This window comes from Anolis sagrei, chromosome 1, assembly GCF_037176765.1.
Source record: "Anolis sagrei isolate rAnoSag1 chromosome 1, rAnoSag1.mat, whole genome shotgun sequence".
NCBI lineage: Eukaryota > Metazoa > Chordata > Lepidosauria > Squamata > Dactyloidae > Anolis > Anolis sagrei.
In genome coordinates this window covers 114,301,490-114,327,173 of record NC_090021.1, presented here as the reverse complement: position 1 = coordinate 114,327,173, position 25,684 = coordinate 114,301,490, and the positions used below count along the sequence as shown (strand labels likewise).

General features: G+C 40.1%; 1 protein-coding gene across 5 annotated transcripts in view; it reads left to right on the top strand.

Annotated features, from left to right (window-relative positions):
* The window catches only part of ADGRB3 (adhesion G protein-coupled receptor B3), a 596,417-nt gene that overhangs the window by 257,890 nt on the left and 312,843 nt on the right, over positions 1 to 25,684 (top strand). For all 5 annotated transcript variants that reach the window (XM_060752829.2, XM_060752830.2, XM_060752828.2 and 2 more), the window contains one exon: positions 15,527 to 15,721. In XM_060752829.2, the coding sequence (XP_060608812.2) occupies positions 15,527 to 15,721 (195 nt within the window). The remainder of the gene's footprint in view (positions 1 to 15,526; positions 15,722 to 25,684) is intronic.

Below are 25,684 nucleotides of genomic sequence, written 5' to 3'. Positions count from 1 at the left end.
ATAGAGAGAGAGAGAGAGAGAGAGAGAGAGATGGCCCTCTGTGACCATGGATTCAACAACCCTTCAAATGCAACCATAAAGCAGATGTGGTCCTCAATGAACATGTTCTACAGATTTTCAAAGAGTCCCAGGGCAGAAAACTAGCTCTCAATTTTCCCTACCCATAGCTAAGAGATATGTTTTTACAAAGCAGAACTTATTCACTGACTACATGTCATTACGTTGGCTGAATAGCCAACAAGAGACAATGCAATTCCATTTTAAATTCTCAATTAACATTATTTTTGAATCAAGCACTATGAAATATTTACTAATTTTCATTTTTATTTTCTCATTCCACAAGAATCATGTTTTTAAAAGATTATTGTAGAATCTGTTTGAATTTGTACCCCACTGTTTCTTTTAAAAGGAAATTTGTGTGGTTTCTAATTTAAGGCAGAAAAGATGGAGATATTGGCCATTTTTGTTTTTAAAAACAAAGAGAAATGCTATGCTTGTGTGATTGTTCCTCCAGCATTTCTCTGTCATGTTCCGCCTTCTATACTCTGCACAATTATAGCACTATGATTCCCCTTTAATTGTCATAGTAACATTACGTGGAATGCTAGAATGCTAGAATTTGTAAGTTTAGAAAGGGACATTTAGAATCCTCAGCCAGAAAACTATTGTATCTCTCCAGTGTAAACAAAAAAACACAACATAGCATTCCATAGCATTCAGTTAAAGTGAAATGGTTACTGTGTAATTGTGTAGTGTGACCAAGCCCCTGGTCTCTATAAACTGGAGCCTCTTTGCTACATCCAGAACAGAAAACCTTGCATTAATGTTGATTTACCTGTCCAAGATCTTAGCAAACATATTGATCCTTGTTAAAGAGACTATTTTTAAACTCAACCCAAAAATCTTTATTACGGTCATGGTTTTAGTGGCATGTGGATTGCATGTTAATTGAATGTTTAAATGAATTTATTGATTAGTTTTCCAGTTTTAATTGTATGTATATGTTGACAGCATCACTGATGCTCATGTCAAGCCGCACTGAGTCCTCTTGTGGGAGAAGGGCATGGTAGAAATGAAGGGAATAAATAAATAAATAAATAAATAAATTATCATTTACATCATAATAAGGAGCTATGGTTTAAAGAGGTTTTGCCAATAATGTTGAAAAGAGAGGAGATAAGCTGAGCCAGAAGCACAAAAATCCAAACTTCCTCTAGGCTTAATAAACTCATGGTTAATTAAGCTGGTAATGTTCCACCAAAAAATTCCTGTTATGTTCACATCATTTTGAAAATATATATAAAATATAAATATATCTGCCTTCTTGAATGTCTCAGAAAGAAATACTTCATTTAAAAGTCTTCTCAGTATGGGAGTTATACATTGCCTTCCTCCCAATACTGGAATTTGATGTGACTCTATAAAACTGATAAAATAAAACAAGCAGCTAAATAATTTTGACCAAAAATGGCCACAGCAACCACATTGTCTGTAGCTTTAAACAATTCTTCCTTTGTGCAGGGCATTGTAGGCAAGCATACAGTTGCTGAGTTATTTGTTCTGCTCCACAGTTGCACAAGGTAGAGGATTCATCTAGGTAGTGCCATTTTGCAGATTGTCTTTTGATTAACCAACTCCACTTCTGAGTCTGTTCAGGGGCTTCTAAGTTGCCCATTCTTGGTTTGCCCCTGGAGACAGAGAGTCACGGGGGGGGGGGGGGCATCTCTTTGAGATTACCTGGTTTTGCTGGGGGAACATTAAGAGGAGTAGTAGCTCTCATGAAACTTGTCCTTGATTTGAATCTACTGGGAGGAGGCTGATAGCCATGCAGTGAGTGGCTTTCACAGTGTTCAACCTTATTTCTCTCACAGTTGGCAGCAACTTCCTGTCACACATCTTCAAGTCATTTCAGACTTTCAAAACTTGAACAACCCTTCCACACAACCATATAACCCAGAATATCAAAGCAGAAAATCCCACAATATCTGCTTTGAACTGGGTTATCTGAGTCCACACTGCCATATATTCCAGTTCAAAGCAGAAAATGTGGGATTTTATTCAGCTGTGTGGAAGGGGCCTAAGGCAAACTTATCCTGGGATTTTCATGGAAAGATTTATTTAGAGTGTATTTGCCTTTGTCTTCCTTTGGGATTCAGAGAATGGGACTTGCCCAAAATCACACAGTGGGTTTCCATGACTTAGTGGAGATTTGAACCCTGATCTCCAGAGTCCTAGTGAAATGCTACATCATATTTGTTCTCATATAAGCAAAACTATTTACATTTAGAAACATATTAAAAGGTATAATTAAAATAGCATTCATACTGTTTAGAGAATTAAAACCACTTGAAACATTAGCATATTATAAAAATTTCATAGCATAGTAATGCTAAAGATTTATTTCAGCCTTGCATGTTTGAGGCTATGCAGGCTTCACTTATCAGAAACGTTACATTTCTCATGACAAGGACTTTCCATATTCCCTTACAAGTTCATGCCGTACATTTGCTTTTACTCTTCCCTTGAATTATTGCAAATGCTGAGATGAAATGTAATTTGATCAAAAGAACTCTGAGGTGAATAATGATTTGCTTCAGCTGCAGCTCATTAGAGCTGATTTCAATTTTCCCCCAAATTATATTACAAGGGTTGTATATCATCTTCTCCCTCTCTCTCTTCCTTGCTGAAATGAGTGCTCAAGTACTGGGAATGAAAGGCTTTCTCTTGCACAATTTATTCCTTCCTCTTGATAGTTTATTATAGGATGCATCCGGAAACAATATTTTATTTTGAACAGATTGGAATTTGGAATTACAGCCTCCACTCGCTAGATGTACCTCTGACTTTTGCCCTGAAGCTGTCTTCGCATCTCAGCACAGAAGTATTTTTGCCAATTTGTAAATGTGTAGTTCAGTATATTTCCATTTAACAGACACCTATCAATCAAAACTAAAATATTCCCCTTCAATAAGTTAACATAACATTTCTCCTGTACTCCCCAGCCACTTAAAATATTTAAAAGGGAAGGCTGCTTTTCCTGGTTGTTGTTTTGTTTTGTTTTCCAAATCTCATACTTGCCCTCAGCATTGTGGCAATGGAGATCTGCTCTAACAGCTATTCGTGTTCCTGCCAGAAGCAATTGTGCTCTTACCAATTGCAGACAAATGCCACATTTCTTTAGAAAAGAGAAGTAAAACCATTCAGGCTACAGTCATGCATGCACAGTTCCAGCTTTTATGTCAATGCTGTGGTGATCTATTTTGGAGCTTAGTATGAAATAGATTCGGCATCTTGAACAGCTCCTTTAAAATGCAGAGTGCAACCTACAAAAGATGTACTTTTACCAGTCTGTCGACATGGACGCCACCAGCTACCACTGCTGGCTTCCATCTCAACAGGCATGGCAGGGCTGGACTACTTCTGTAGGGCTAGGGATTAATTTTCTCCCTTCAGCATTCTCCAGCCCCAACCACACATCCCCTCACACTGCTCCCAAATAACATTGTTTTGATTATTAGAGTCCTTCCCTGGAAGTGACAGCTTTTTAAAGAGTACTAGAGGAATGCTAGGAGGTTCACAAAGAAGCTTTCTGCGTGAAATTATTATTGCAAGGGGAGTTTCCCGTATAGTTTCTGGGCAGAAAACTCGAGCCATTTAAAAGTAAATAGAGATTGGAAGGCTTTAAGGTACTGGGGGGAGTGACTTTAGCCATAAATATCAGAGACTAGAGATTTCATGAAACCCACATATAGCTTGAACTGACATGGGAGTAAGTACTGTAGAATGGAATCGGAGTATACAGGGTTGCAATATGAGTTCTGTCTTAAGTCATCCAGAATACCTTGAGCTGAATCACTTCTATTAAAAAAACCCCACTATTATAGCTTTTTGCAGCAAGAAACTCTGATGGTGGTTGCACCTCTAACATATCTTTTGGGGCATTTGGTGGTATCATTTTTACAGCTTGGTTTAAGCATCAGTGCTGTTCAAACCAAGCTGTAAACAGGTTACTGCCAAATGGCCATAGGATATGCTAGAAGTGAGGAAATCCAGTTCTAGGAGAGATCAGTTATGCAGTCATACAAATACTATAAACAAGATTACATTATTTAGCTTGGTTAGCTTACCTCACTCTCCTTATGCTGGTCTATGACCATAATAAAGATTTTTTGGGAGTTTTTTTTTTAAAAAAAACATGGTGAGTTTATGTCTGATCAGTAAAAAGGTTACTTACTTTATTTTTTCCTGAGAGCTCATTTTCAAATTAATTATCAACATCTTTTTTTTTACTTCCATGCTTGTCAATCTGATCAAAAATAGTTCCTGCTCCAGCAGCAATTCAGCTTACTGAGTCAAAAAAAGAGACAGAAACATATTGTATCTTCTGGGGAAGAATTTAAGTGGGGAAAACTTAAATTCTTAAGTTGTGGTAAGAAGGTTTAGCCTCCCCCTCATTCTCAAGTCATATTACGAACCCCCTGACAGCTGCTTTATTATATGGAAAGATGTCTTAAATAGTGGGTGTTCACGAAGATAAACCACAGTATATTCAGCGGTCTGTAAATAAATATATAACTTTTGGCTTTTTAAAATGTTTAATGTTTTACTTTTAGATAAAAATCCCCCTCTATTAGGATGCCTATGAGTCAAATACAGCAGTGGGTTTGGATTTTACTCAGATCCTTATAGGAGCTATCTAAGGCACTGAATTAAACTCATTAACAGGATAAGAATAGGAAACTTATCTGCTTTGCACTTCTCTTCCTCTAAATGTTTCCAACTGACAAAATAGAATGATAGTACCCCTCCCAAGCAATTGTAGGAGATTTTCAAACTATTTATATAGAACAGTTTTTCTCAAACTGTTCTCCTCCAGATGTTTTGGATCTCGGCTCCCATAATTCTTAACAGCTAGTAAGCTGGCTAGGATTTCTGGGAGCTGAAGTCCCAAACACCTGGAGGAGCACAGATTGAAAAACACTGCCATAGAGGATAGTTGTACATTTCCAAGTAAAAGTGATTTGCTCTGTTTTTGGTGCAGCATAGATGCAGTTAGTGAACATGAAGTTTGATGTACGGAGCATCACAAGATCATGGAAGCTTAGCAGCTTCCTAAATGCTTGCCATTATCTAGAGGTAGAAGCTGCTAAATAGCTCCGGACAGAAAGAATTTTTCTACTGAATTCTGCTGCTACTGTAAATGGGAGTATTTTAAAACCATGTTCTGCCCATAGCAAGAGATGATGGCAAGCTGTTGTAACATACCACCCTGCCCTTAAAGAGAAGGAAAAGGCTGCAGTGTGTATTAAAGAGTGACAGCTGCTCTAACTGGTCCTGAATATCAATTGTTCTATCCTGAAAGGAGAGGAGTTTGAAGGGTGTATTTACATTTCAAATCTTTTTGCCTGATGTGAAGTGCAAAGAAGGGAGGCACCAAAGTTTAAATCATATTTCTGTCTTTCAGACCCATGCCTCCAACAACACAAAGCCTAATTTTTGGCATGCAGGTTATGTAAATATGTAATATTATAAGGGTTTTTAATGCTAATTAATTTAAATGTCAATGTGTTTGAAGTCTGCTGTACCACATTGCATCACTTGGAGGCAGACCTTCCTAATCAGTTCATAGGTTTGCAGAATATGACATTTGGTGCAAAGTGGGAGTACACTGAGGAATAGAACTATAGAGCTTTATCTTCCTTACAATTGTGAGGCAATATCTTCTCAAAAGCTTGGAATAAACATGGAGCTGTAGTGGTATATCAAGGTAATATTAGTCGGTAATGTTAAAAAATGTCTGGCAAGCTGGTTGTCCCTGACAACCATCAAAACTGTAAAAACGAGACATCAGAATTTTCAAATAAATATTAGGAAAACTCTGTGTGTTTATAAATAAGAAAAGAAAAATTCTTTCTACTTGATAAGTTGGGATGGGGATAGAAGAAGGAGAAGGAAATAAGAAAGGAATGGTGTGAGAATAGAAAAGACAAAACCTGGAAAGTAAAATTTGAGTGTTTCCTAACTGGCTGCATTTTCATTTTAAGGAGGAACAAGCTGAGGATCAATCCTGACAAGACAGAGGTCCTCCTGGTCGATTGTAAGCCGGATCGGGGTATAGGATGGCAACCTATGCTGGATGGGGTTGCACTCCCCCTGAAGTCATAGGTCTGCAGTCTGGGTGTCCTCCTGGACTCATCACTTATGCTTGAAGCTCAGGCGTCTGCGGTGGCCAGGAGGGCTTTGCACAATTAAGACTCGTGCGCCAGCTGCGACCGTACCTTGTAAAGTCGGACTTGGCCAGGGTGGTCCATGCCTTAGTCATCTCCAGAGTGGATTACTGTAATGCACTCTATGTGGGGGCTGCCCTTGAAAATGGCCCAGAAATTTCAGTTGGTACAACAGGCGGCAGCCAGGTTACTAACTGGTGCTTCTTACAGAGAGCGGTCAACCCTCCTGTTTAAGGAGCTCCACTGGCTGCTGTTCATTTTCCGGTCCCAATTCAAGGTGCAGGTTCTTACCTACAAAGCCCTGAATGGTTTGGAACCCGCGTACCTGCGTGACTGCGTTTCTGTGTACGAACCCACACAATCTCTTCAATCATCCAGAGAGGCCCTGCTCGCGCTCCCACCTGCTTCGCAGGCGCGATTGGTGGGGATGAGGGAGAGGGCCTTCTCGGTGGTGGCCCCTCGACTCTGGAACTCACTCCCCAAGGACATCAGACATGCCCCAACGCTGGCAGTCTTTAGGAGGAGCCTGAAAATGCGGTTGTTCCAGTGTGCCTTCCCAGAATAAGGAAAACTCTCAGCAATATGTCCCTCAATGCACAAGAGGGGAAACAGGAGTGTGACACAAGAGGGGAAACAGGAGATAATGTAGAATTGGTAGTGGAAGTTACATAGTGCAAGAAGCAAGAGAGGGGAACAGTGCTAGAGCATGAAGGAAAGTGTGGAGGGAAGTAGCAGGAAAGGGAAATGAGCTGGGTGTATCATAGTGCATAAAAAGGACATGAGGAACAAACCATAAAACCATCAGGTGAGGTGTCAGAGGAAGAAAGGAAAGAGGGAGGGAGCATTGTGAGGGGTAATGCACAGGAAGAAGGGAACACTGCACTTTGATGGCATAAGGTGAGGAGGGAAAGATTGTAGGAGAGAAGAGTGAATGAATGGATTAAGTGTCAGAGTGTAAGCAACAAGAATTGGGTGCAATGCAAAATAAGCTAAGGCAAGAGGTAAGAAGGAAGTGAATTGTACAAGCAGTGGCATATAAGAAGCAAAGGAAGAACAGATACAAGGTGTGGGAAGGAGAAGGAAGAAAGAGACAATGAGGTACATCCAAAGAGCTGCAGCTAGGTTGCTCACTGGGGCTGCCTACAGGGAGCAGACAAGCCCTCTGTTACAGCAGCTCTACTGGCTGCCAGTCTGTTTCTGGGCACAATTGGAAGTGCTGGTTATGACTTTTAAAGCCCTAAACAGTTCAGGTCCCCTTATATGAATCTGCCCAGGCCTTGAGATCTTCAGGAACATCCTTTTTCTCAGTCCCATCTGTCAGGGATGCTTTGAATGCAATATTCTTGCTTCTTGGCAGGGGGTTGGACTGGATGGTCCACGAGGTCTCTTCCAACTCTATGATTCTATGGCCACCTCCATCTCAAGCTCAGTTGGTGGGAACGAGAGAGCGGGCCTTTTTTTTTATGGCTGTCCCTCAACTCTGGAACTCCTTTCTTCCCAGGGAAGCCAGAATGTCCCCTTATTGCTGTCCTTCCATCAGCAGGCTAAAACCTTATTCAGACAGCCTTTTAAAGAAGAAGGTTATTAAGCTCAAGTCAGGCAGTGTTGTAACTTTTTGGTTTTGAATATGTTTTAATGGATTTTTACTGTGATTTTTTAAATACTGTTATGTTTAAATCTGTTGTAATGCTTGCATATTTGTATATTTTAAATTGTGTGGTAATACTTTTAATATAAGCCACTTCGAGTCTCCTTCGGGAGACATAAAGCAGGATATAAATAAGCATAATAATAATAATAATAATAATAATAAGTGAGTGGAGCATGTAAGAAACAGAGTGCATACATTGCTAGGAATAAGTTGAGGAACAGAGCAAGAGGGAAGACAGAGTGAGCAGTGTGAGTGGCGACATATTAGAAGAAAGGCAGAAAGGCACAGTGAGAGGGTGAAGTGAGGTAAGAAAGAGGGAGGGTAGGGAAGCAATCATTTTGTGAGGAAGGTCAGTTGAGTCATAATGCAGCTGCAAGATCACATGGTAAATTACAACGGGAGTAAAGATTTGAGTCTCCCAGTTCCAAGTCCTGCGCTTGAAACATTGCTCTGTACTGGTCTTCAAAGTGGGGTAAAACATAGTAGAAGGGGAAAAGCCAGCAATTAATGTACTAAATTTGCATAATTAGAATATAAAACAGAGGAATATGCATAATTTGAATAAACTGAATAAAACAAAAATGACGTGACCAGATTGAAAAAAGCAGAGTCTGGCAATACTACACTTTTAGAACATTTCTAACATTAGCTGGTCTAATAGCCTATTCTTATATCTGTGACCTGGAATTGACTACATATGACTACTTATGACAAATACAGTCCATGCATTAACAGTCTATCTGTCTTTCTTTCTATCAGCCTGTATATGAAAATGAAATAACACAGCAGAACCTTAAAAACGGAGTTCATTTGAAGGACGTTCACTGTGTATAACCCCAAGCTTTGTTTCCATGAATACAAGGACCCATCCAATTTAACCTCAGGCTATATTATGACTGTCACAAAATGTATATTTTTAAAAAGGAAAGAAAGCACATATCTGGGTCTTTTCAAGTCCTCAGTCTCCTTCACCTTGATTCTCTCTTTTGTCAACTTCCATTATATATAGATAGAACACGAATTCTTAAAGACATATCCCATGGTTAAACAATAGCAGGAAATTCTTCACAGAGCTTTCTGGTGTCAGTAGATTTAGATAAAGGGAGGCAGTGATACTGAGAGGCAAGGCTTACAACCATCCCATAAATAAGTAGGAAAGTGCAATCTGTTGATGACAATTTCTCCATCCTTTGCCCCTGTTGGGCCATTTTGGGACCAGGGAAGCCTTTTTTTAATAACAGGAAATGAAACAAAGTTGACTTCAAATTCACATCCTTTTGTAACTAAGAGATTTCATGGGCCTAAAATGGCCAGGGCGTTACAAACATCAAGAAATCTCACCATAGTCCCTAGAAAGTGTTAGGAACATTTGGAACAAAATGTCATTTTCAATGGGTGCATGTGCTGGGTTGGCAGGCCTCTAAGACCTTATTGCTGAGAATAAGTTCTTCTGTAATCATTGCTATCAGTGTTCTGAGATTTCAGATTTTTCTCTTTGCAGAGATATTGGTAACAATACTGTTCTTCCTACTCCTGTGCAAAAGAAAAATTCCCACAGTGCCAAGGAAAGCTTCTCTTACTACATCCCTACAATGAATTAAATATTGCATGTGACACTATTTTCAGAAAATGGTATATATGACTAGCATTCTCAAAATCTTCCAGCCAGAGCCACGACCATGCTAGCTCCAGAATAAATAGTAGGTCTAGTCGGAATCTTCGTAATTTGGAATAAATTCAGAAAAAAATACCTTTTAGAAGTGATTTTGAGCTTTTGTAGGAAACCAGAAGTCCTTTTGTCCTTCCGAAGCTAGTCTCGCCATTTTTCTTCCTACTCAGGAAGTGAGTTGGAAATTATTCTAGTCCCTGGCCTCAGCACAAACCAAAGAAGCTAGTTTTAACCCAGGGAAGGCTGAATTTCCTCCCTTTGCTCTCCCCGCTTCTGCTTCAAGCCAGAGAAGCCAGTTTTAAACCAGAGAAGGCTGAATTTCCTCCCTTTGCTTTTCCCGGTTCTGCTTCAAGCCAGAGAAGCCAGTTTTAAACCGAAGAAGGAAGGAATTTCCTCCGCTTGCTTTTCCCTGCTCCTGGAGTAAAACAGCTATTTTCAAAGTAAAGACCACCCAATGAAAGAGGAAATAACTCTTTCTAACCATTAACAAAAGGATTCAGAAGTCTCTGAAGTTTCGAAAAGCTTCGAACATTTTCTGCGAAAAGCGAAATTGACTTTAGAATCGAACCACCAGTGCCCCCTACATTCAAAATGAGTTTTGAACCTTTTCTTTTTGGATCAAATAAGCACTGAAGCTGGAAAGAGGAGAGTTGAATTACTCCTCCTTGTCTGTCACTCTCTGCCTCTTAAAATGGATATAGATTTGGACACATGCACAGCACTTGCTGTTTTTTAAAATAAAAATGAAAAAAACACACAATTCTACATACTACACATTAAATATTACATGTGTTTGGAACCCTGAAGATATGAGGAGTGCTGAGCAGTTGAAGATGACACATCTTCAGAAACTATGACTGCTAAATGGCAACAACAAAGATGTGAAATATTGTGCATTAGCAATTACATCCATTCCATACAGCTTCTACCACAGTTAGAAAGCATTATACGATATTAAATCATAAGATATTAATCCGTCTATTTTTGAAAACCATTTAGAAATTTGTGCAAGCACAGGACAGCTTTCTAGATCTAAGTGCATTATTTCATGAGGAAATATTCTCCCCAATCCATCTACATTACTAGACACAGCACTGCGTTTCTTTTTACATTCTGCGGTCTGGGCACTAAAACATAACACTTAAAGTAACTTGATGCTATAGAAATGTTTCTTCTGTGCTCACAGGAGAGAAACTGACAGGCATAGTTTGGCAGGCCCTCTTGCCAATGTTCTTCTATTCACAGAAAATTTAAATTTGCAATAGCCTTCCTCTTTATTATTGAAATATGTATGTGCATTGCTTAACAAGGTTGAAAATTAACTGGCCACCAAACTGTAGTAATGTGGGGTTAAAGGAGACGTGAGTGGATAAGGGCAAGAAATTTAAGATTACTTTGGACAAGATAGAAGTCCTATGGTCACCTGAAAAGCAAATCAGGAGATAGAATTAAAATTTCTCTGAAATTTCAGTTATATTTTCTGTGTAATTCTGGATTCAGCCCTAGCCTAGAAATATAGGTTTCAGTGTTGGCCAGGACTACATCTGCCATCAATACTAGAGCTACAGCTGTGCCCATCCCTAAAAATGTCAGATGTGGTCAGTGGAACAAATCTCATTTGAACTACTTTAGTGTAGCTTATATAGAGTTGCCTTAAATGTGAAAAGGGGATGGGGAGAGAATGCTGCAGGAATTATTTATTCTCATGTGTGAAGAGGCAGAAATGGCAAATTGACATCCCTATGCATACAGAATGGAAAATCTCCTACTGGTGTTTTTGGATGGTATGGAAAGGTGGTGGATGACGCAAAAGATGACATTTCCATTACACTGGTGGCCATTAAATTAAAATGCTATAACTCTTTATTGTGGTTGAACTGTCTCCAAAATTTTCAACAAAAAGTAACATACTATAGCATTTTCTTAGAAGTGTTAATAAGAATAATTTATTTTCTAAGGGCCAAAATATGGTCAGCATTCTCCTTAATGATATATGTGGGTGGATTTCAGCATTATGCCTTCTGCTGTGTCCTGTTAGCCAATATGGAGATTACTGTTCTCTTCTTCCCTCCATATTAATGACCACAACCCCAAACTGGCCCTAAAGGACAGTATTTATTTATTATTTATTTCTTGCATTTATTAACCGCCGCTCTCAGCCCTAGGGCGACTCGCGGCGGTGTACAGTACAAAAGACACTTTACAAAGAAATCAGAACAACAAACTAACATCACTAATACATAACATCTAAATTACACTAAAAATCCGCTTCGTCATATTATGGAATCATAGTCAATCTCGTAGTCATAATTCATTCCGGTTGTCATTACCAGTAACATAGCACTTAGTTGAAAGCCTGCTCGAAGAGCCAAGTCTTCAGGCCCTTACGAAAGGCCATGAGGGAGGGCGCCTGTCTGACGTCAGCAGGGAGGGAGTTCCACAGCCGGGGGGCCACCACCGAGAAGGCCCGCTCTCTCGTCCCCGCCAGACGTGCCTGTGAGGCAGGCGGGATCGAGAGAAGGGCCTCCCCGGATGATGTCAAGGTCCTCGTGGGCTCGTAGGCCAAGATGCGGTCCGCAAGGTATTTTGGGCCGGAACCGTTTAGGGCTTTGTAGGATAACACCAGCACCTTAAATTGGGCCCGGTAGCTAATCGGCAGCCAGTGGAGCTGGAACAACAAGGGCGTTGTATGCTCCCTGCGTCCTGCTCCTGTTAACAACATGGCTGCCGCGCGCTGGACTAGCTGAAGCTTCCGGGCCGTCTTTAAGGGCAGCCCCACGTAGAGAGCGTTGCAGTAGTCAAGACGGGATGTGACCAGAGCATGTACCACCGTGGCCAAGTCAGACTTCCCAAGGTACGGGCGCAGCTGGCGCACAAGCCGGAGCTGTGCAAATGCTCCCCTGGTCACCGCTGAAACCTGGGGGTCCAGGCTCAACGATGAGTCCAGGGTCACACCCAAGCTGCGAACCTGTATCTACTATGGCATTTCATGCTTGGTAGACAGTGTGTGTATAAGAGAGAAAGGAATCAAAGAAGCAGCTGGTGTATCCCTAAAGACAGAGGAGAAATGATAGTTATCATCTGCTGAGGCCGCCAGAGGATATAATCACTTTATGTCTGGCAATGAGGATTTCTCTGATTTTAGGAATCAGCAGGAACTGATGCATGGTCAATTATCGTGTAGTTCTGCCAAATCACTACACTATTTTGGATCATATATGACTGTGATGTATATTTGTTGCTGAACACATCACTGAAGTTATGACATGCACCTTTTGTTTTGAAAAACCCCTTGTGATGGGCACTGATCAGGACTGGGATGCCTGTTTATGAAAAAAATAGTGTTAAATCATTCTTCCCATATTGTTCTTCTATCAAAAATCCCTCTTGGTTCCAATTTGGTTTTAGAGGTAAGTTCACAAAGGAGTCAGGAGTGAGGTATGGTTCTATATGGAGCACAGAAAGGGCAAATGGAATATTTTTTCACTCCCATTTCATATAGTCCCGATCTTGATCCCCATCCGCCAGTAGCTATTATTCTTATAGAAAGAGATACACAACTTCTATTGATGCATTTTGGAACACACGTAGTCTTGCCCTAAGGTTTTCAGCTTTTGCAGAAAGCAATTTGCAAAAATAACAAAGCAGTAAAGGTTACACAATTCATCTGTGTGATAATTTCTTGGATCTTTTTCATAATGTATCAACCTGCTTTGGCTTTCAGTAACCATAGTAACTTCAAATGAAGTAGCTGTTTAGTGCATTTTCACTTTCAACTTTAGATTGTGTACTGTATTTTGATAAAATAGGTCTCTGAAGATACAACTCCATGAGGTGCTGAAAGTATACTTTTCAATGTGCATATGTCTATTATGTTGGTAAGATGGCAATTGAAGTATTGCATTAAAAGTAGCTTTATTCCACCATTTCAAGGTTCAGAAATAGTATTTTAATAAGCATGATGAGTCCTCACCCTCAATGTTTTTTTTTAAAAAAAAAGACAAGGGAGAAACAAAGATTGTTATCATGAAATTGTGTAAGTTGGGACATAAAGGGCATAGGTTCAGTGCCATCTACACTGTAGAATTAATGCAGTTTGACACCATGTTTACTATGATGCTTCAATGCTATGAGTCATGGGAGCCTTTCACTTAAAGTGTTGGTGCCTCACCAAACTACAACACCCATGATTCCATGGCACTGAGCCATTGCAGTTAAACTGGTGCCCAACTGCATTTATTCTATAGTTTAGATGCACCCAAGATCATTCTTAAGGTGCCTGAGCTGACTGTATTGTAGGAAATGTGTGCTCTAAATAATAATGACTTCCCTGTGAATAAGAATTTTTGAAGCTGCATTAAATGATCAATGAGAGTGTGATGGTACAGAGAGTGTGATGGTACAGAGAGAAAAACCTCTCCAAATGAGGATTATAACAGCTGCAATTGGCGCAATCAAGAGTTGAAATGGTACAGGATGCTTCACAGTGAAACTGATAATTTTGCTCATATGCATACAAGTCTTGCATTTTCCTTCTATGGAAACAACAATGGTCTTTCAATGATTCTTTCCATAGCTAGAAAATCTTCTAAAATCATAGTATGCAAACAGTATTCCCAATTTGGGACTTACTTCATGCAAGGTTTGCATGTGGTTTTGCATTTAAAACACAATTTCTATACAAAAATAGTATTTCTTGTGTAAAATACTGTTTTCTGCAGAGAAAATAGTGCTTTGCAGGAAAATAAATAATGTGTGAATATTGAATAAATCCTCCATTGCAGAATTTCCTGCACAGAAACAGAATTTCCTATGCAATAACAATATTTTTTATAGAAAATAAAGGGGGGGGGTGCACAAAACACAATTTTGTACACAATAAGGGGTGAACTGGAAAGATTCTCATCAGTGTAGGAGTTCTGAATTGAGGTTTCTCAACACTTGAAACATATTTTTCTCAAGTGTTTTTCAATACTTTCAAATATTCTTTCTACCCTCATGCAATACCACTCTAGTATTGTGGATAGAATATGCTTAGAGATTGCTTGTGCTACCATTGGTAATCTCCCACAGTGTCCTACCCACAGTATCTGGTTCTGAGGAAGGGTGCCTTAAATGTTGGTACTTTGGCCAGACCAATAATATGAGAAGATATGCTAGCCACATTGTATAGCCAGGATTGCTTTCTCTAGTGCCCACAGGATATCTACCTTCTTCTTAGAACAAAACCCAGAGCTTAACAGTGACAAAGAAAAATGGCACTATTACTGTCACCATAGATAACAAGATAATTTAAGCGGCCACATGATGAGATGATTTGCATGTCCCCTCCAACTGCATTGTTCTGTCACCTGGATGGGATTTTAGAGCCTGAAACATCATCTGTGCAAAATAGAGTTTATTTTGATATGCCAGATTAAGTTTCAGCATACTTTGAACCTTAAAAGTTGCATCTCTTTGGAAAAGTGGGGGGGGGGGGGTAAATTGCTGAGAAACATAATGAGGTGGAAAGGTTTATATTCTATTGTGATACTTTTCACAGTTAAGCTCTTATCTCAAAGGCACTGTAATACAAAAGGACCTATAAATCAATGTTTTGCCACTGACTTGAATGGGATATAGATTGCTATCATAAAGTTGCTATTTATGTGGTTTAGCAGTGTAACACGTCTGAAGTTTCAATAGAAAATATATATGAAAGCTAAAATGATAAAGGCTGCATCTTTTTTTAGTATATCTACTTGTTCTCTAGTTTAATAGCTGAAATAGCCTTAATATATTTCTGTAAAATACCCTTGTACTCCCCCTCCCCCCACATCGCTCTCGCATATTATGGCATCATGCCAAATATCTACATTTCAGTGTAGCTAAATTATTTCTATTTTCTATAGAATATAATCATATCTATCTAATTCAGTTCATTTGTTGGCATCATTATTGAATATGTGGTAAAGTTGGTCCTGTTTCTAATTTTCGCAGATAAAAGAACATCTTGCAAAAGGGCAGAGGACTTTGGCTGGTGAAGGAATGTCCCAGGTGACAAAGACCCTTCTGGATTTAACACAGAGGAAGAACTTCTATGCAGGGGATCTCTTGGTTTCAGTGGAAATTCTCAGAAATGTTACAGATACATTTAAAAGAGCAAGTTACATCCCTGCATCTGATGGGGTCCAGGTATGTGTAACTATAGTAAGAAAATGGGAGCCAGCAGCGAATGATTAGATTAATGTGCTGAATCCACATGCACTCCTGGAAACCCACTAACTGTCCTTGGACAAGTCACACACTTTCAGCCCCAGAAGAAGGAAAGGTCAACCTCCTCCCCCCCCCCCTTCCAGAAAACCTTGTGATAGTTTCACCTTATGTCTCCATAAAGTAGAAATGACTTGAAGACACACAACAAGTAATATAACAATCTGGGAAGAACCTTAAGAGTGATATAACACTGCTACACTGCTTCTTGGCAGGGGATTGGACTAGATGGCCCATGAGGTCTCTTCCAACTCTATGATTCTAGGTTCAGTCTCTACTAAAGTTAAAATAGTGTCAAGGGAAGGTTCAGCTGTGATTTTGGAGAGTTGCTAAAACTGAGAGATGAACTCAATGGGAAAGGTGGGATGGGGTAAGGCAGGGGTCCTCAAACTAAGGCCCGAGGGCCGAATGCAACCCTCCAAGGTCATTTACCTGGCCCTCGCTTAGGGTCAACCTAAGTCTGTAATGACTTGAAAGCACACAACAACAACAATAACAACAACAATTCTATCTCATCAGCCAAATGCAGGCCCACACTTCCCATTGAAATACTAATAAGTTTATATTTGTTAACATTGTTCTTCATGTTATTGTATTGTTTTTAAAGTGTTTTTGCACTACAAATAAGATATGTGCAGTGTGCATAGGAATTCATTCATTTTTTTTCCGAATTATAATCCAGCCCTCCAACAGTTTAAGGGACTGTGACCTGGCCCTTTGTTTAAAAAGTTTGTGGACCCCTGGGGTAAGGTGTTAGGTGTATATAAGGTAGCTTCACATGCTCAAAAAATTAATTCTTGTCAGTGGATTGCTCAGTGGATGTCATTGTCTGTTGCTACTGTAGTGGCAAATGGCACATTGTAGGCCATTTTAGTTCATTGATTTGTTTTTGAACTCAAACAATGTGCTTCCCTTTCCCGTGCCCCCACCCCCACCCCCACCCCTTTCTCATGGACTTCACTGATGAATCTGGTGGACCACTCAAGAGAACTCAAGAGAATATAATACCGGTATAAAAAGGCTTTTGGAAAAGCATTACACTTATTATAACTTTCATTCCATGTATTTACCCTCTTCTGGCATCACCTATTGTTTACACCTTATTAGTACAGTTCTCGTCCCCTACTTGTATCAATCCATCACTTTTCCACTATTTCCCCTACTTTGACTATCTAAATTAAAATTCAAAAGCAAAAAAGAAAACCCATCCAGGCACGCTGACTCATCCCTATATTGCACCTCAGATTTAAGGAACCAGTTCTTCCAGGAAGACACATCTTTTACAATGTTCACAACATTTTGAGTTGTTCAGAATACAAACAACTGAGAGATCTTAGTAGGAAATATCCACTATATTGGATGGAGAAGTCTTAAAAGTCTATTCTGTGAGCCACAAAGAGAACATTCTGCTATGCCACAGCAAATGAATGTTGCTAATAAATAAGTAAATAAATGCATTGGGAAGTATCATCAGAGGCTATCTGGTTACAAGTATCTGCACCATCTTTAGTCCTATTATGTAGGGAAGTATTTCTTCACCATCTCCATTATTTCAAGAATACTGTCTTCCTCCCTCACATAATTCAGTTTAAATTCCTCCTGATCAAGCTTATGAGACTTTTAGCAAGATATTCCAGCCAACTGCTATGAGCTACCGTCATCATAGGCAATCACTCATGGCCAAGTAGGATTCCAGAAATTGAATCTTGGTGATGGGTTTGTAAGTCACTGTAGAGATCTATTCTGGATCCGCATGGTCTTTCACAGTGACAAAATACATTTCCAGATGGAAGGCTGTGTCAACAAGGGTTTGCTTGGTACACCTTCCTCTTTGCATGTTTCCTCCTTTTGCCCTCTGAATGTGCCCCCTCCAAATCCAAGCATGCTTGGTAATAGTTGACCCCCAGTTAGAATGCTCAAGTGTCAAGGCTTCCCAGTTCTTGATGTTTATTCCACATTTTTAAAAAGGCTTGCTTTAAGTCCATCTCTTCAAATCTCTTGTGTTGTCCTCCCACATTATGTTTTCCATTCTTGAGCTGAGAATAAAGTAACTGCTTTGAGAGATGGTGATTTATTTGTCATGTCAGGGCAACTAGACTATTGTATTACATTTCTAACAGAACAAAACAAACAAACAGACAGACAGACAAAACACAACATTTGCAAGTTTGGTAGTTGATTAAATGTCCTTTGACCAGTATCTGGTCACTTGGAGTGCCTCTGGTGTTGTGCAAGGAGGTCCTCCATTGTGCATGTGGCAGGGCTCAGGGTGCATTGCAGCAGGTGGTCAGTGTTTTGCTCTTCTACACACTCGCATGTCGTGGATTCCACTTTGTGGCCCCATTTCTTGAGGTTGGCTCTGCATCTTGTGGTGCCAGAGCACAGTTTGTTCAGCGCCTTCCAAGTCAGCCAGTCTTCTGTGTGCCCAGGGGGGAGTCTCTCATCTGGTATCAGCCACCAATTGAGGTTCTGGGTTTGAGCCTGCCACTTTTGGACTATCGCTTGCTGAGGTGTTCCAGCGAGTGTCTCTGTAGATCTTAGAAAACTATTTCTAGATTTAAGTTGTTGACGTGCTGGCTGATACCCAAACAGGGGATGAGCTGGAGATGTCTCTGCCTTGATCCTTTCACTATTGGCTGCTACTTCCCGGCGGATGTCAGGTGGTGCAATACCGGCTAAGCAGTGTAATTTCTCCAATGGTGAAGGGTGCAGACACCCCATGATAATGTGGCATGTCTCATTAAGAGCCACATCTACTGTTTTAGTGTGGTGAGATGTGTTCCACACTGGGCATGCGTATTCAGCAGCAGAGTAGCATAGCGCAAGGGCAGATGTCTTCACTGTGTCTGGTTGTGACCCCCAGGTTGTGCCAGTCAGCTTTCATATAATATTGTTTCTAGCACCCACTTTTTGCTTGATGTTCAGGCAGTGCTTCTTGTAGGTAAGAGCACGGTCCAGAGTGACTCCCAGGTATTTGGGTGCGCTGCAATGCTCCAGTGGGATTCCTTCCTAGGTGATCCTCAGAGCTCGGGATGCTTGTCTGTTCTTGAGATAAAAGCACATGTCTGTGTTTTAGATGGATTGGGGATCAGCTGGTTTTACCTGTAATAGGCAGTAAGAGCACCTAAAGCTTCGGAGAGTTTCTGTTCTACCATCTCAAAACTCCCTGCTTGAACAGTAATGGCACGATCATCTGCATAGATGAATCTCTCTGTCCCTTCTGGCAGTGGCTGGTCATTTGTGTAGATGTTGAACATGGATGGAGCAAGCACGCTTCCCTGAGGCAGGCTGTTCTTCTGTTTCTGCCAACTACTTCTCTGGCGCTGGAACTCAACAAAAAAGCTCCTGTTTTGTAGCAGGTTTCCTATGAGGCGGGTGAGGTGGTAGTCCGGAAGCGACCAGAGACTGTGATAGAACATTTAGACAACATGACTGGTCCAGCAAAGTTGATGATGGAAGATCTTTGCTTCAGTGCTGGTGGTCTTTGCTTCTTCCAGGACACTGATGTTTCTCCGTCTGTCTTCCCAAAAAAATTGTGGGAAGTTGAAAGTGATGTTTGTAGACAGCCCATGTTTTTCAAGTATATAACAGAGTTGGAAGGTCAGTCACATTATAAACAAGCACCTTGGCATTCCTATGAATGTCGTGATCCTCAAATACTCACTGCTTAATTTGAGAAAATGCTGCACTTGCGAAGCTCAGATAGTGTTGTATTTCGGTGTCAATGTCAGCTTTTGTGGAGAGGTTGCTGTCTAGGTAGTGAAAACAGTCCACATTTTCTAGTGTTATACCATTAAGCTTTATTACTGGCATTGCAGAGGGATTTGTTTTTTCCTTCTTGTAGAACACTTTGGTTTTCTCAATGTGAGGCTGAGATTTTCCTATGCTTCTGCGAAGGTGTTTAAAGTGGCTTGTAAGTCTTCCTCTGAATGAGCACGTACTACTGGTGTTCTATAACAGAAGTTGTTGTGACCTTATTTTTGGCTTTCAGCCTGCTGAGATTAAAGCACTTGCTGTCTGTCTAATAGGTGATTTCCACACCAGTGGGAAGCTTTCTATCAACAACATGTGGAATCATAGCTATAAAGCTGGAAAATAAGGTTGGGGCAATAACGCATTCCTGTTTGACATCTTATCCCATTTTAAATGGGTCACATTGGGAGCTGTTGCTGTCCAAGACTGTTGTCATCATGAGGGAGCCACAGGATATTAAAAAATTTATCAGGACATCCAGTTTTCAGGAGGCTAGTCCAGAGAGCATTACAATTCATGGTGTTAAAGGCCTTTGCAAGGTCAATGAATGCCATGTACAGGAGTTGATTTTGTTCCCTGCATTATTCTTGGTATAGCCCATCACTTGTCAGAGGCCAATCTTCATGAAATTGCTTACCATGGTCCAAGAAGATAAACAATTCCTATCATCACAATCAGTGGATCAAGTTGCTCATCTCCACTGTTCTTCTCTTACTTACTGGGACATGTCCTTCATTTGAGAGGGGAGACAAAATGATAACCTGTGTCCTTCTCAGCAGATGCCCTGTCCCCCGAGTCTGGTCAGGCAAAAGACCTGAGTCTATGTACCAAAGAACAAGAGAACACTAATGAGCACACAAGCAAATCTCCCTCAGATCACACGATCTGTCTTAACCCTACAGACAGAGGCTCACAAACCCAAATAGACCAATACAACTGTAACTGTAATGAGCTGACAAGCAAGCCTTTCCCAACTCACACAAATTAACTGGGGGTAGCGAGGTTTAACCCAACAGATACAAGCTCTGTTAGAGATATTGTTTGTTCACTTGTGCTGATAGTTATCTAGATTTCACCATCCAAAAAATTCTATGTAATTTACTCTCTGTTTGTGCCCTGAGTAATCCTTAAGAATATAAAGAAAAGCTGTGCACAACATACATTAAATGAGGGTTGTTTTAAGATTAGGAGTGTATACCCAAATTGATACAGGAACTGAATGCAGATTTTATCAAAGGAAAATGACAGACTCTGTGTTAGATTATGCATTTTGCTGATGCTCATCCAATTTCTGCCAGCATCTCCTCCAGTGAAGCACTACACAGAATTTCCATGGCTATCAAAGACCAGGGGTTGGAAAAGAGAAATGTTCCATGAAAATAAAAGGAAAGGCACAGCTATAGAAGGCAGTAAATTACCCCAGAGAAAAGATGCAATTAGACTAGTATTTGCACTGAATTTTAGTTCCTTTATTTCACATGAATTCAGTTCTTTAGGCTGATAGTTTTGCATGAATAATGTAAAATTTCTGTGCATCATGCATGCAGCTCTTCTGAAAAGTTATGTATAGTTGCCAGCTTCAGTGAAAGTTTTGAATCTTGAAGTTGTTTCGTAGTATTTAGGAAGTAGCTTCTTGAAGGAAAAATACACACCCCTCATCTGTAAAATCCCCACCTGTTTTGAAAGCATGTGTTAGCTTTTGAATTGGTGAATTTCAAAAGCACAGAAGGGGGAGGGAAGTCATGGCTCCAATTAGTTTAAAATTGATGTCTTTGCAGTAACCAAATTCTTTTTCTAAACTATATGGTGAATGGTTATTGGGGCTAGGGATATTACAGTGCATCATCATTCACAGGTATTTAACAACAAAACGACACTGTTTAACTGGCATTTTTGCCTGCAAGAGAAGCATCACCAACATAATTACTTGTTTAATAAGGGTGAACTAAAGATAGCTGCTTGTACATCCCAAATCCACTGTCTAAACAAATGTGCTGATTCAGAAAGTCTTTGTATCAGGCAGTTAGACTACAACAAAAGCAAACATAACAATGACAACATCATTAATTCCAGACTGTATATTCTAGGCACTTCTAACTGATAAAGCCACCTTCTAATTAGTGCTAAAGAACAAAGAACAAAGACTGCTTTAATCAAACCCAAAGTAGTTCTTTTCATCTTTTAACAGATGCCACACAAGCCCAAAAGACACACTAGGAGAATCTACCCTGAGTTGCACCAGGAGAGGAAATTTTCCAAGAAATATCAAGAAATCCTGTTATGTGTTGATTTAATTTATCCAAAACAAACACTTAATTCAGATCGGAATGTGCACCTGTCTCTTAGAACAATAAATGATTTAACACAAAATTAAGTAATCTCACTCTGATGGAAGTATACAGTGAAAGAGATGCACATAAATTAGGAAACTATAACCCAGGGCTTTTCCACATGAGTCTGGGAAATCTCTATAATAGCATTTTAATAACGTGCTTGGCAGGAATTTATCACACAACATCATGACTGTCCTATAACCAGTTCACATCTCAATTGTTATTGGAGGACACTTTTGCACTGATAGGAAAACCCCAATGCAGTGTTCTCTCCCTGTTTTGCAGTTTGCTTTCCGCAGACTCGCTGTTTCGCATTTATGGTTGAGAATTAATATTTTAAATATATTTTATACATTTTGTGGTTTTAAAATCACAAAATGTATAAAAATATATTTTAAAAAATAATTCTCAACCTTTCCACTAAACAGTGAGTCCACAGAAAGCGAACCGCTGCTTGCAGAAGCCCCCTGCACAGCGTGAAGTTTCCTGCCATTTGGCCAGCTGGCCAATGAGTAGCAGGCCACGCCACTGGATTGGTGAGGGCGAGCTTCCCCACCATGCCCTGGCAGCCCTGCAGAGGCCATTGAGCCTCTGCAGCTGGCTTCTCCACTTTGCCCAATAGTGTCCCTACTTCACGGATTTTCAGTTATCACGGGAAGTCCTGGAACAGAACCCCCACGATAAGTCAGGGACCACTGTATTGCTACTTTTCCACCTTTTCCTTTGGTGTGATAGATCTTTTTCTCTGCAGTTCCGATACCAACAGTAACATGGCATGAAAGGGCATGGCTTTTCTTCTCTCCCTCTGCCTTCCCCTCTCCCCCTTGCTATTTCCAAACAGACTGGGGTTGCTTTTATTTCCTTTTCCTTTTCCATTTCTTTTACAGTATTGAATGGGAAAGAAATACTGCTTTAAGTATATTTATTTTCTCTGTATGTATGAGAGAGTTTGGGCTAGGCAGCAGTATGGGCTGAAGAGAACAACTGAGGGGAAGAGGGAAGAGATGCATATCTACCCAAACTGACATCACTACCCAAACATCACTACCCAAACTGGATGTAGGCCCTCGGAGGAGGAGGGCGGCCTTTTTGGTTCACTTCATTCAGCACTTTTCACAGCATGACAGCATCAAGTAAGGAGGCACCCACACAGGCATGTAGCCGGGGGGGGGGGGGGGGGGGGGCTCGGGGGGCTTCAGCCCCCCCCGAAATTCTCATGGTGGTTCGCGAAAAGGCCTTACTGGTTCATTATTTAAACTGTTATGTTTATTAATATCATGATTTGATCACCATTCTCAATATATCCCATATGTATGGGGGTATTGGGGTAATGATACAAAAGGTTTGCTAGGCTAGACCCTCTTTCACTCAGACTCAGCCCCCCCCGAAACTCAGCCCCCCCCCCGAAACCCCCCCTGAAAATTTTTTAGCCCCCCCCCCCCCGAAACGAAATCCTGGCTACGGGCCTGCACCCACAGCTAACACCTCTGACTGGACTCTTTTTCATGCTGTTCATCCAAGCATGCCCATCAACCCTGGACACACTGTCCCACTATTCTCTCCAGCCTAACCAAAATACTCCCTTGTACAAAAGACAATAAATATGCTTAAAATGGAATCCATCTGTGTTCAATAATTCAATATAGAAGACTCAACAGTCTCCATGAAAAATAAAAGTACATTAATAATGCCTCTTTTGCCTTGCCCATAATTGCCTCAGCCAAACAAATGTTAACCTCTCTATAAAAATGTACGTTTCTCAAACCATTTGAACAGTATTGAAATTGTTTTTATCATATTGCTGTAACTGCACATCACAACAAAAATATGCATTTTTGGATAGGCCATACACAGGGTGAAAGGCGGGGTTAGCCAAGCAGTGCATATGAAAGAGTGCAGGGCTATGGATCATCTAAGCAGCATACTAGTGAGAATGCTGAGCAGTGTGAGATTGTTTTCAAACTGATATGTAAATATTTGCCTCAATAACATGATTCTTCTTCATAGTGTTCTGTGAAATGGGCACATATGGTAGTAATTGCGTATTTCACAGATTACCACTCGAAGAAACACGATTACAGGTAAGCAAGCATTCCATCCTGCAATACCACAGGCTCATACAATAAAGTTCTCAGAATCTATATGCAGATGACTTTTTTGTTTTGTCTGTGTTTTATGCAGTGACCATTACTGGTCTGAACTTTAAATTACTGCATTTTTCAGATCCTTCCAGAGCATTTTGGAAGAGACATTTCTTTGATGTCTCAGTTATATCTTCATTCAAAATGGTTGTTCTTCACCTATATCATCCTACATCCATGATATTCCTTAGAAAACATATGACCTCTCAGTAAAAGAAATTCTACTTTCCTTATAGTGGGTCAATATCAGTATATCATGACTGACTGTTTAAGTTAGACTCGATACTGCATATTTCTTACCCTGAGCTTGTTAACTTCCAAATGCAGTTTTTCACAAACTTTCAGCAATAATGTTTCTGATTAACACCAGATCTGAAACTATAGATTGAATTAGTTTTTCACTGTTATGTCTCCAGAAGGGCATTGGATCTCAGTGTAAAATATTTGATCCATACTTTGATCTTTGATGCCAGCCTATCATTTAAGTAGTTTAAATTAATGCTGCCGTTCTATCACAAATATCTCTATGCATCTAAGCTTTCATACCTCCCAAACTAGAGGCATTTTTAAAAAGCAGAAGTAGATGTTAATGTAATTTGACCTAGGATGTAAGATGGTTCTATCTTCTGCTGCCAAGCTTCATTTATGATTCATGAAGAAGAAAAAACTGTAGATTAAAATCAACTATGTTTGTTCAGTTATGTTTTTGACTGTCATCCATTTTACAACAAATTTGGACATGAAGAATGTTAGCAGAAATTTGTACATGAAGATATTGGCTGAGATTCTACATCAGACTGGATGAATATAAAGCTTCTCCAAGCCAACTTCCATCTCATCCTGCCTATCCACTGCTAGAGCAAGACTACATGGTTATTCGTTGGCTATAAGACCAATAAAGTTCCAACTATTTTTGTAGATGCATGCACAAAGGTTTATTCTTCTTGTCCCTCTGGAACTTCAGGACATCTGGAACTTCAGGACAACTTCAGGATGTTTAGGAGGATAATAATTTATTTGGACATCAGACTGCAGAAATTTAGTTGAACACTATCTGGGCATCCTTTTCCTGGCCAATAATCAGCTCTGGAGACATGCTCAAGCAGTAGAGAAATAGGTTATCTGTACACAAGGATCAATGTATAAAGAAGGTACTAGACATATTCTCAAAGAACATACTCTTGTATAATAGGAGTTTACAGTAGCACGAGGAAATAGTCACTTGGATCATAGGGTTCCATGAGTGGAATTGCACCCAGAGGACACTACCATCCTTCGAAGGAGAGAAGCAATTTATTTCCCTTCACCTCTGAGGTTTTATATCCTTTTCAGAAATCTACTTTAGAAGTTTGAGAGAGCTTCCTAGTATGGCTGGAGGGTGACATGTGTGGCTTCAGATATCTTCTGTTTTTCCATTAGCAGGAGTGTCTGTTAGATCAAAAGTGTTTTCATCTGAGGATGAGAAATGCAGGATCAGAGTCAGATATATAGTTACCCTAAGTAGTTTCAGTAATCCTAAATACCTTTTAATTGTAGCATTGCATATTGAGTGAGCCTTAAGTGGGTTTCAACAAAAGCTTCTTCAACACTTCGAGGACATTACTACAGAAGGCTCTAAAAATGATCCTATTATTATTAGAGTTAAAGCACCCCAGAAT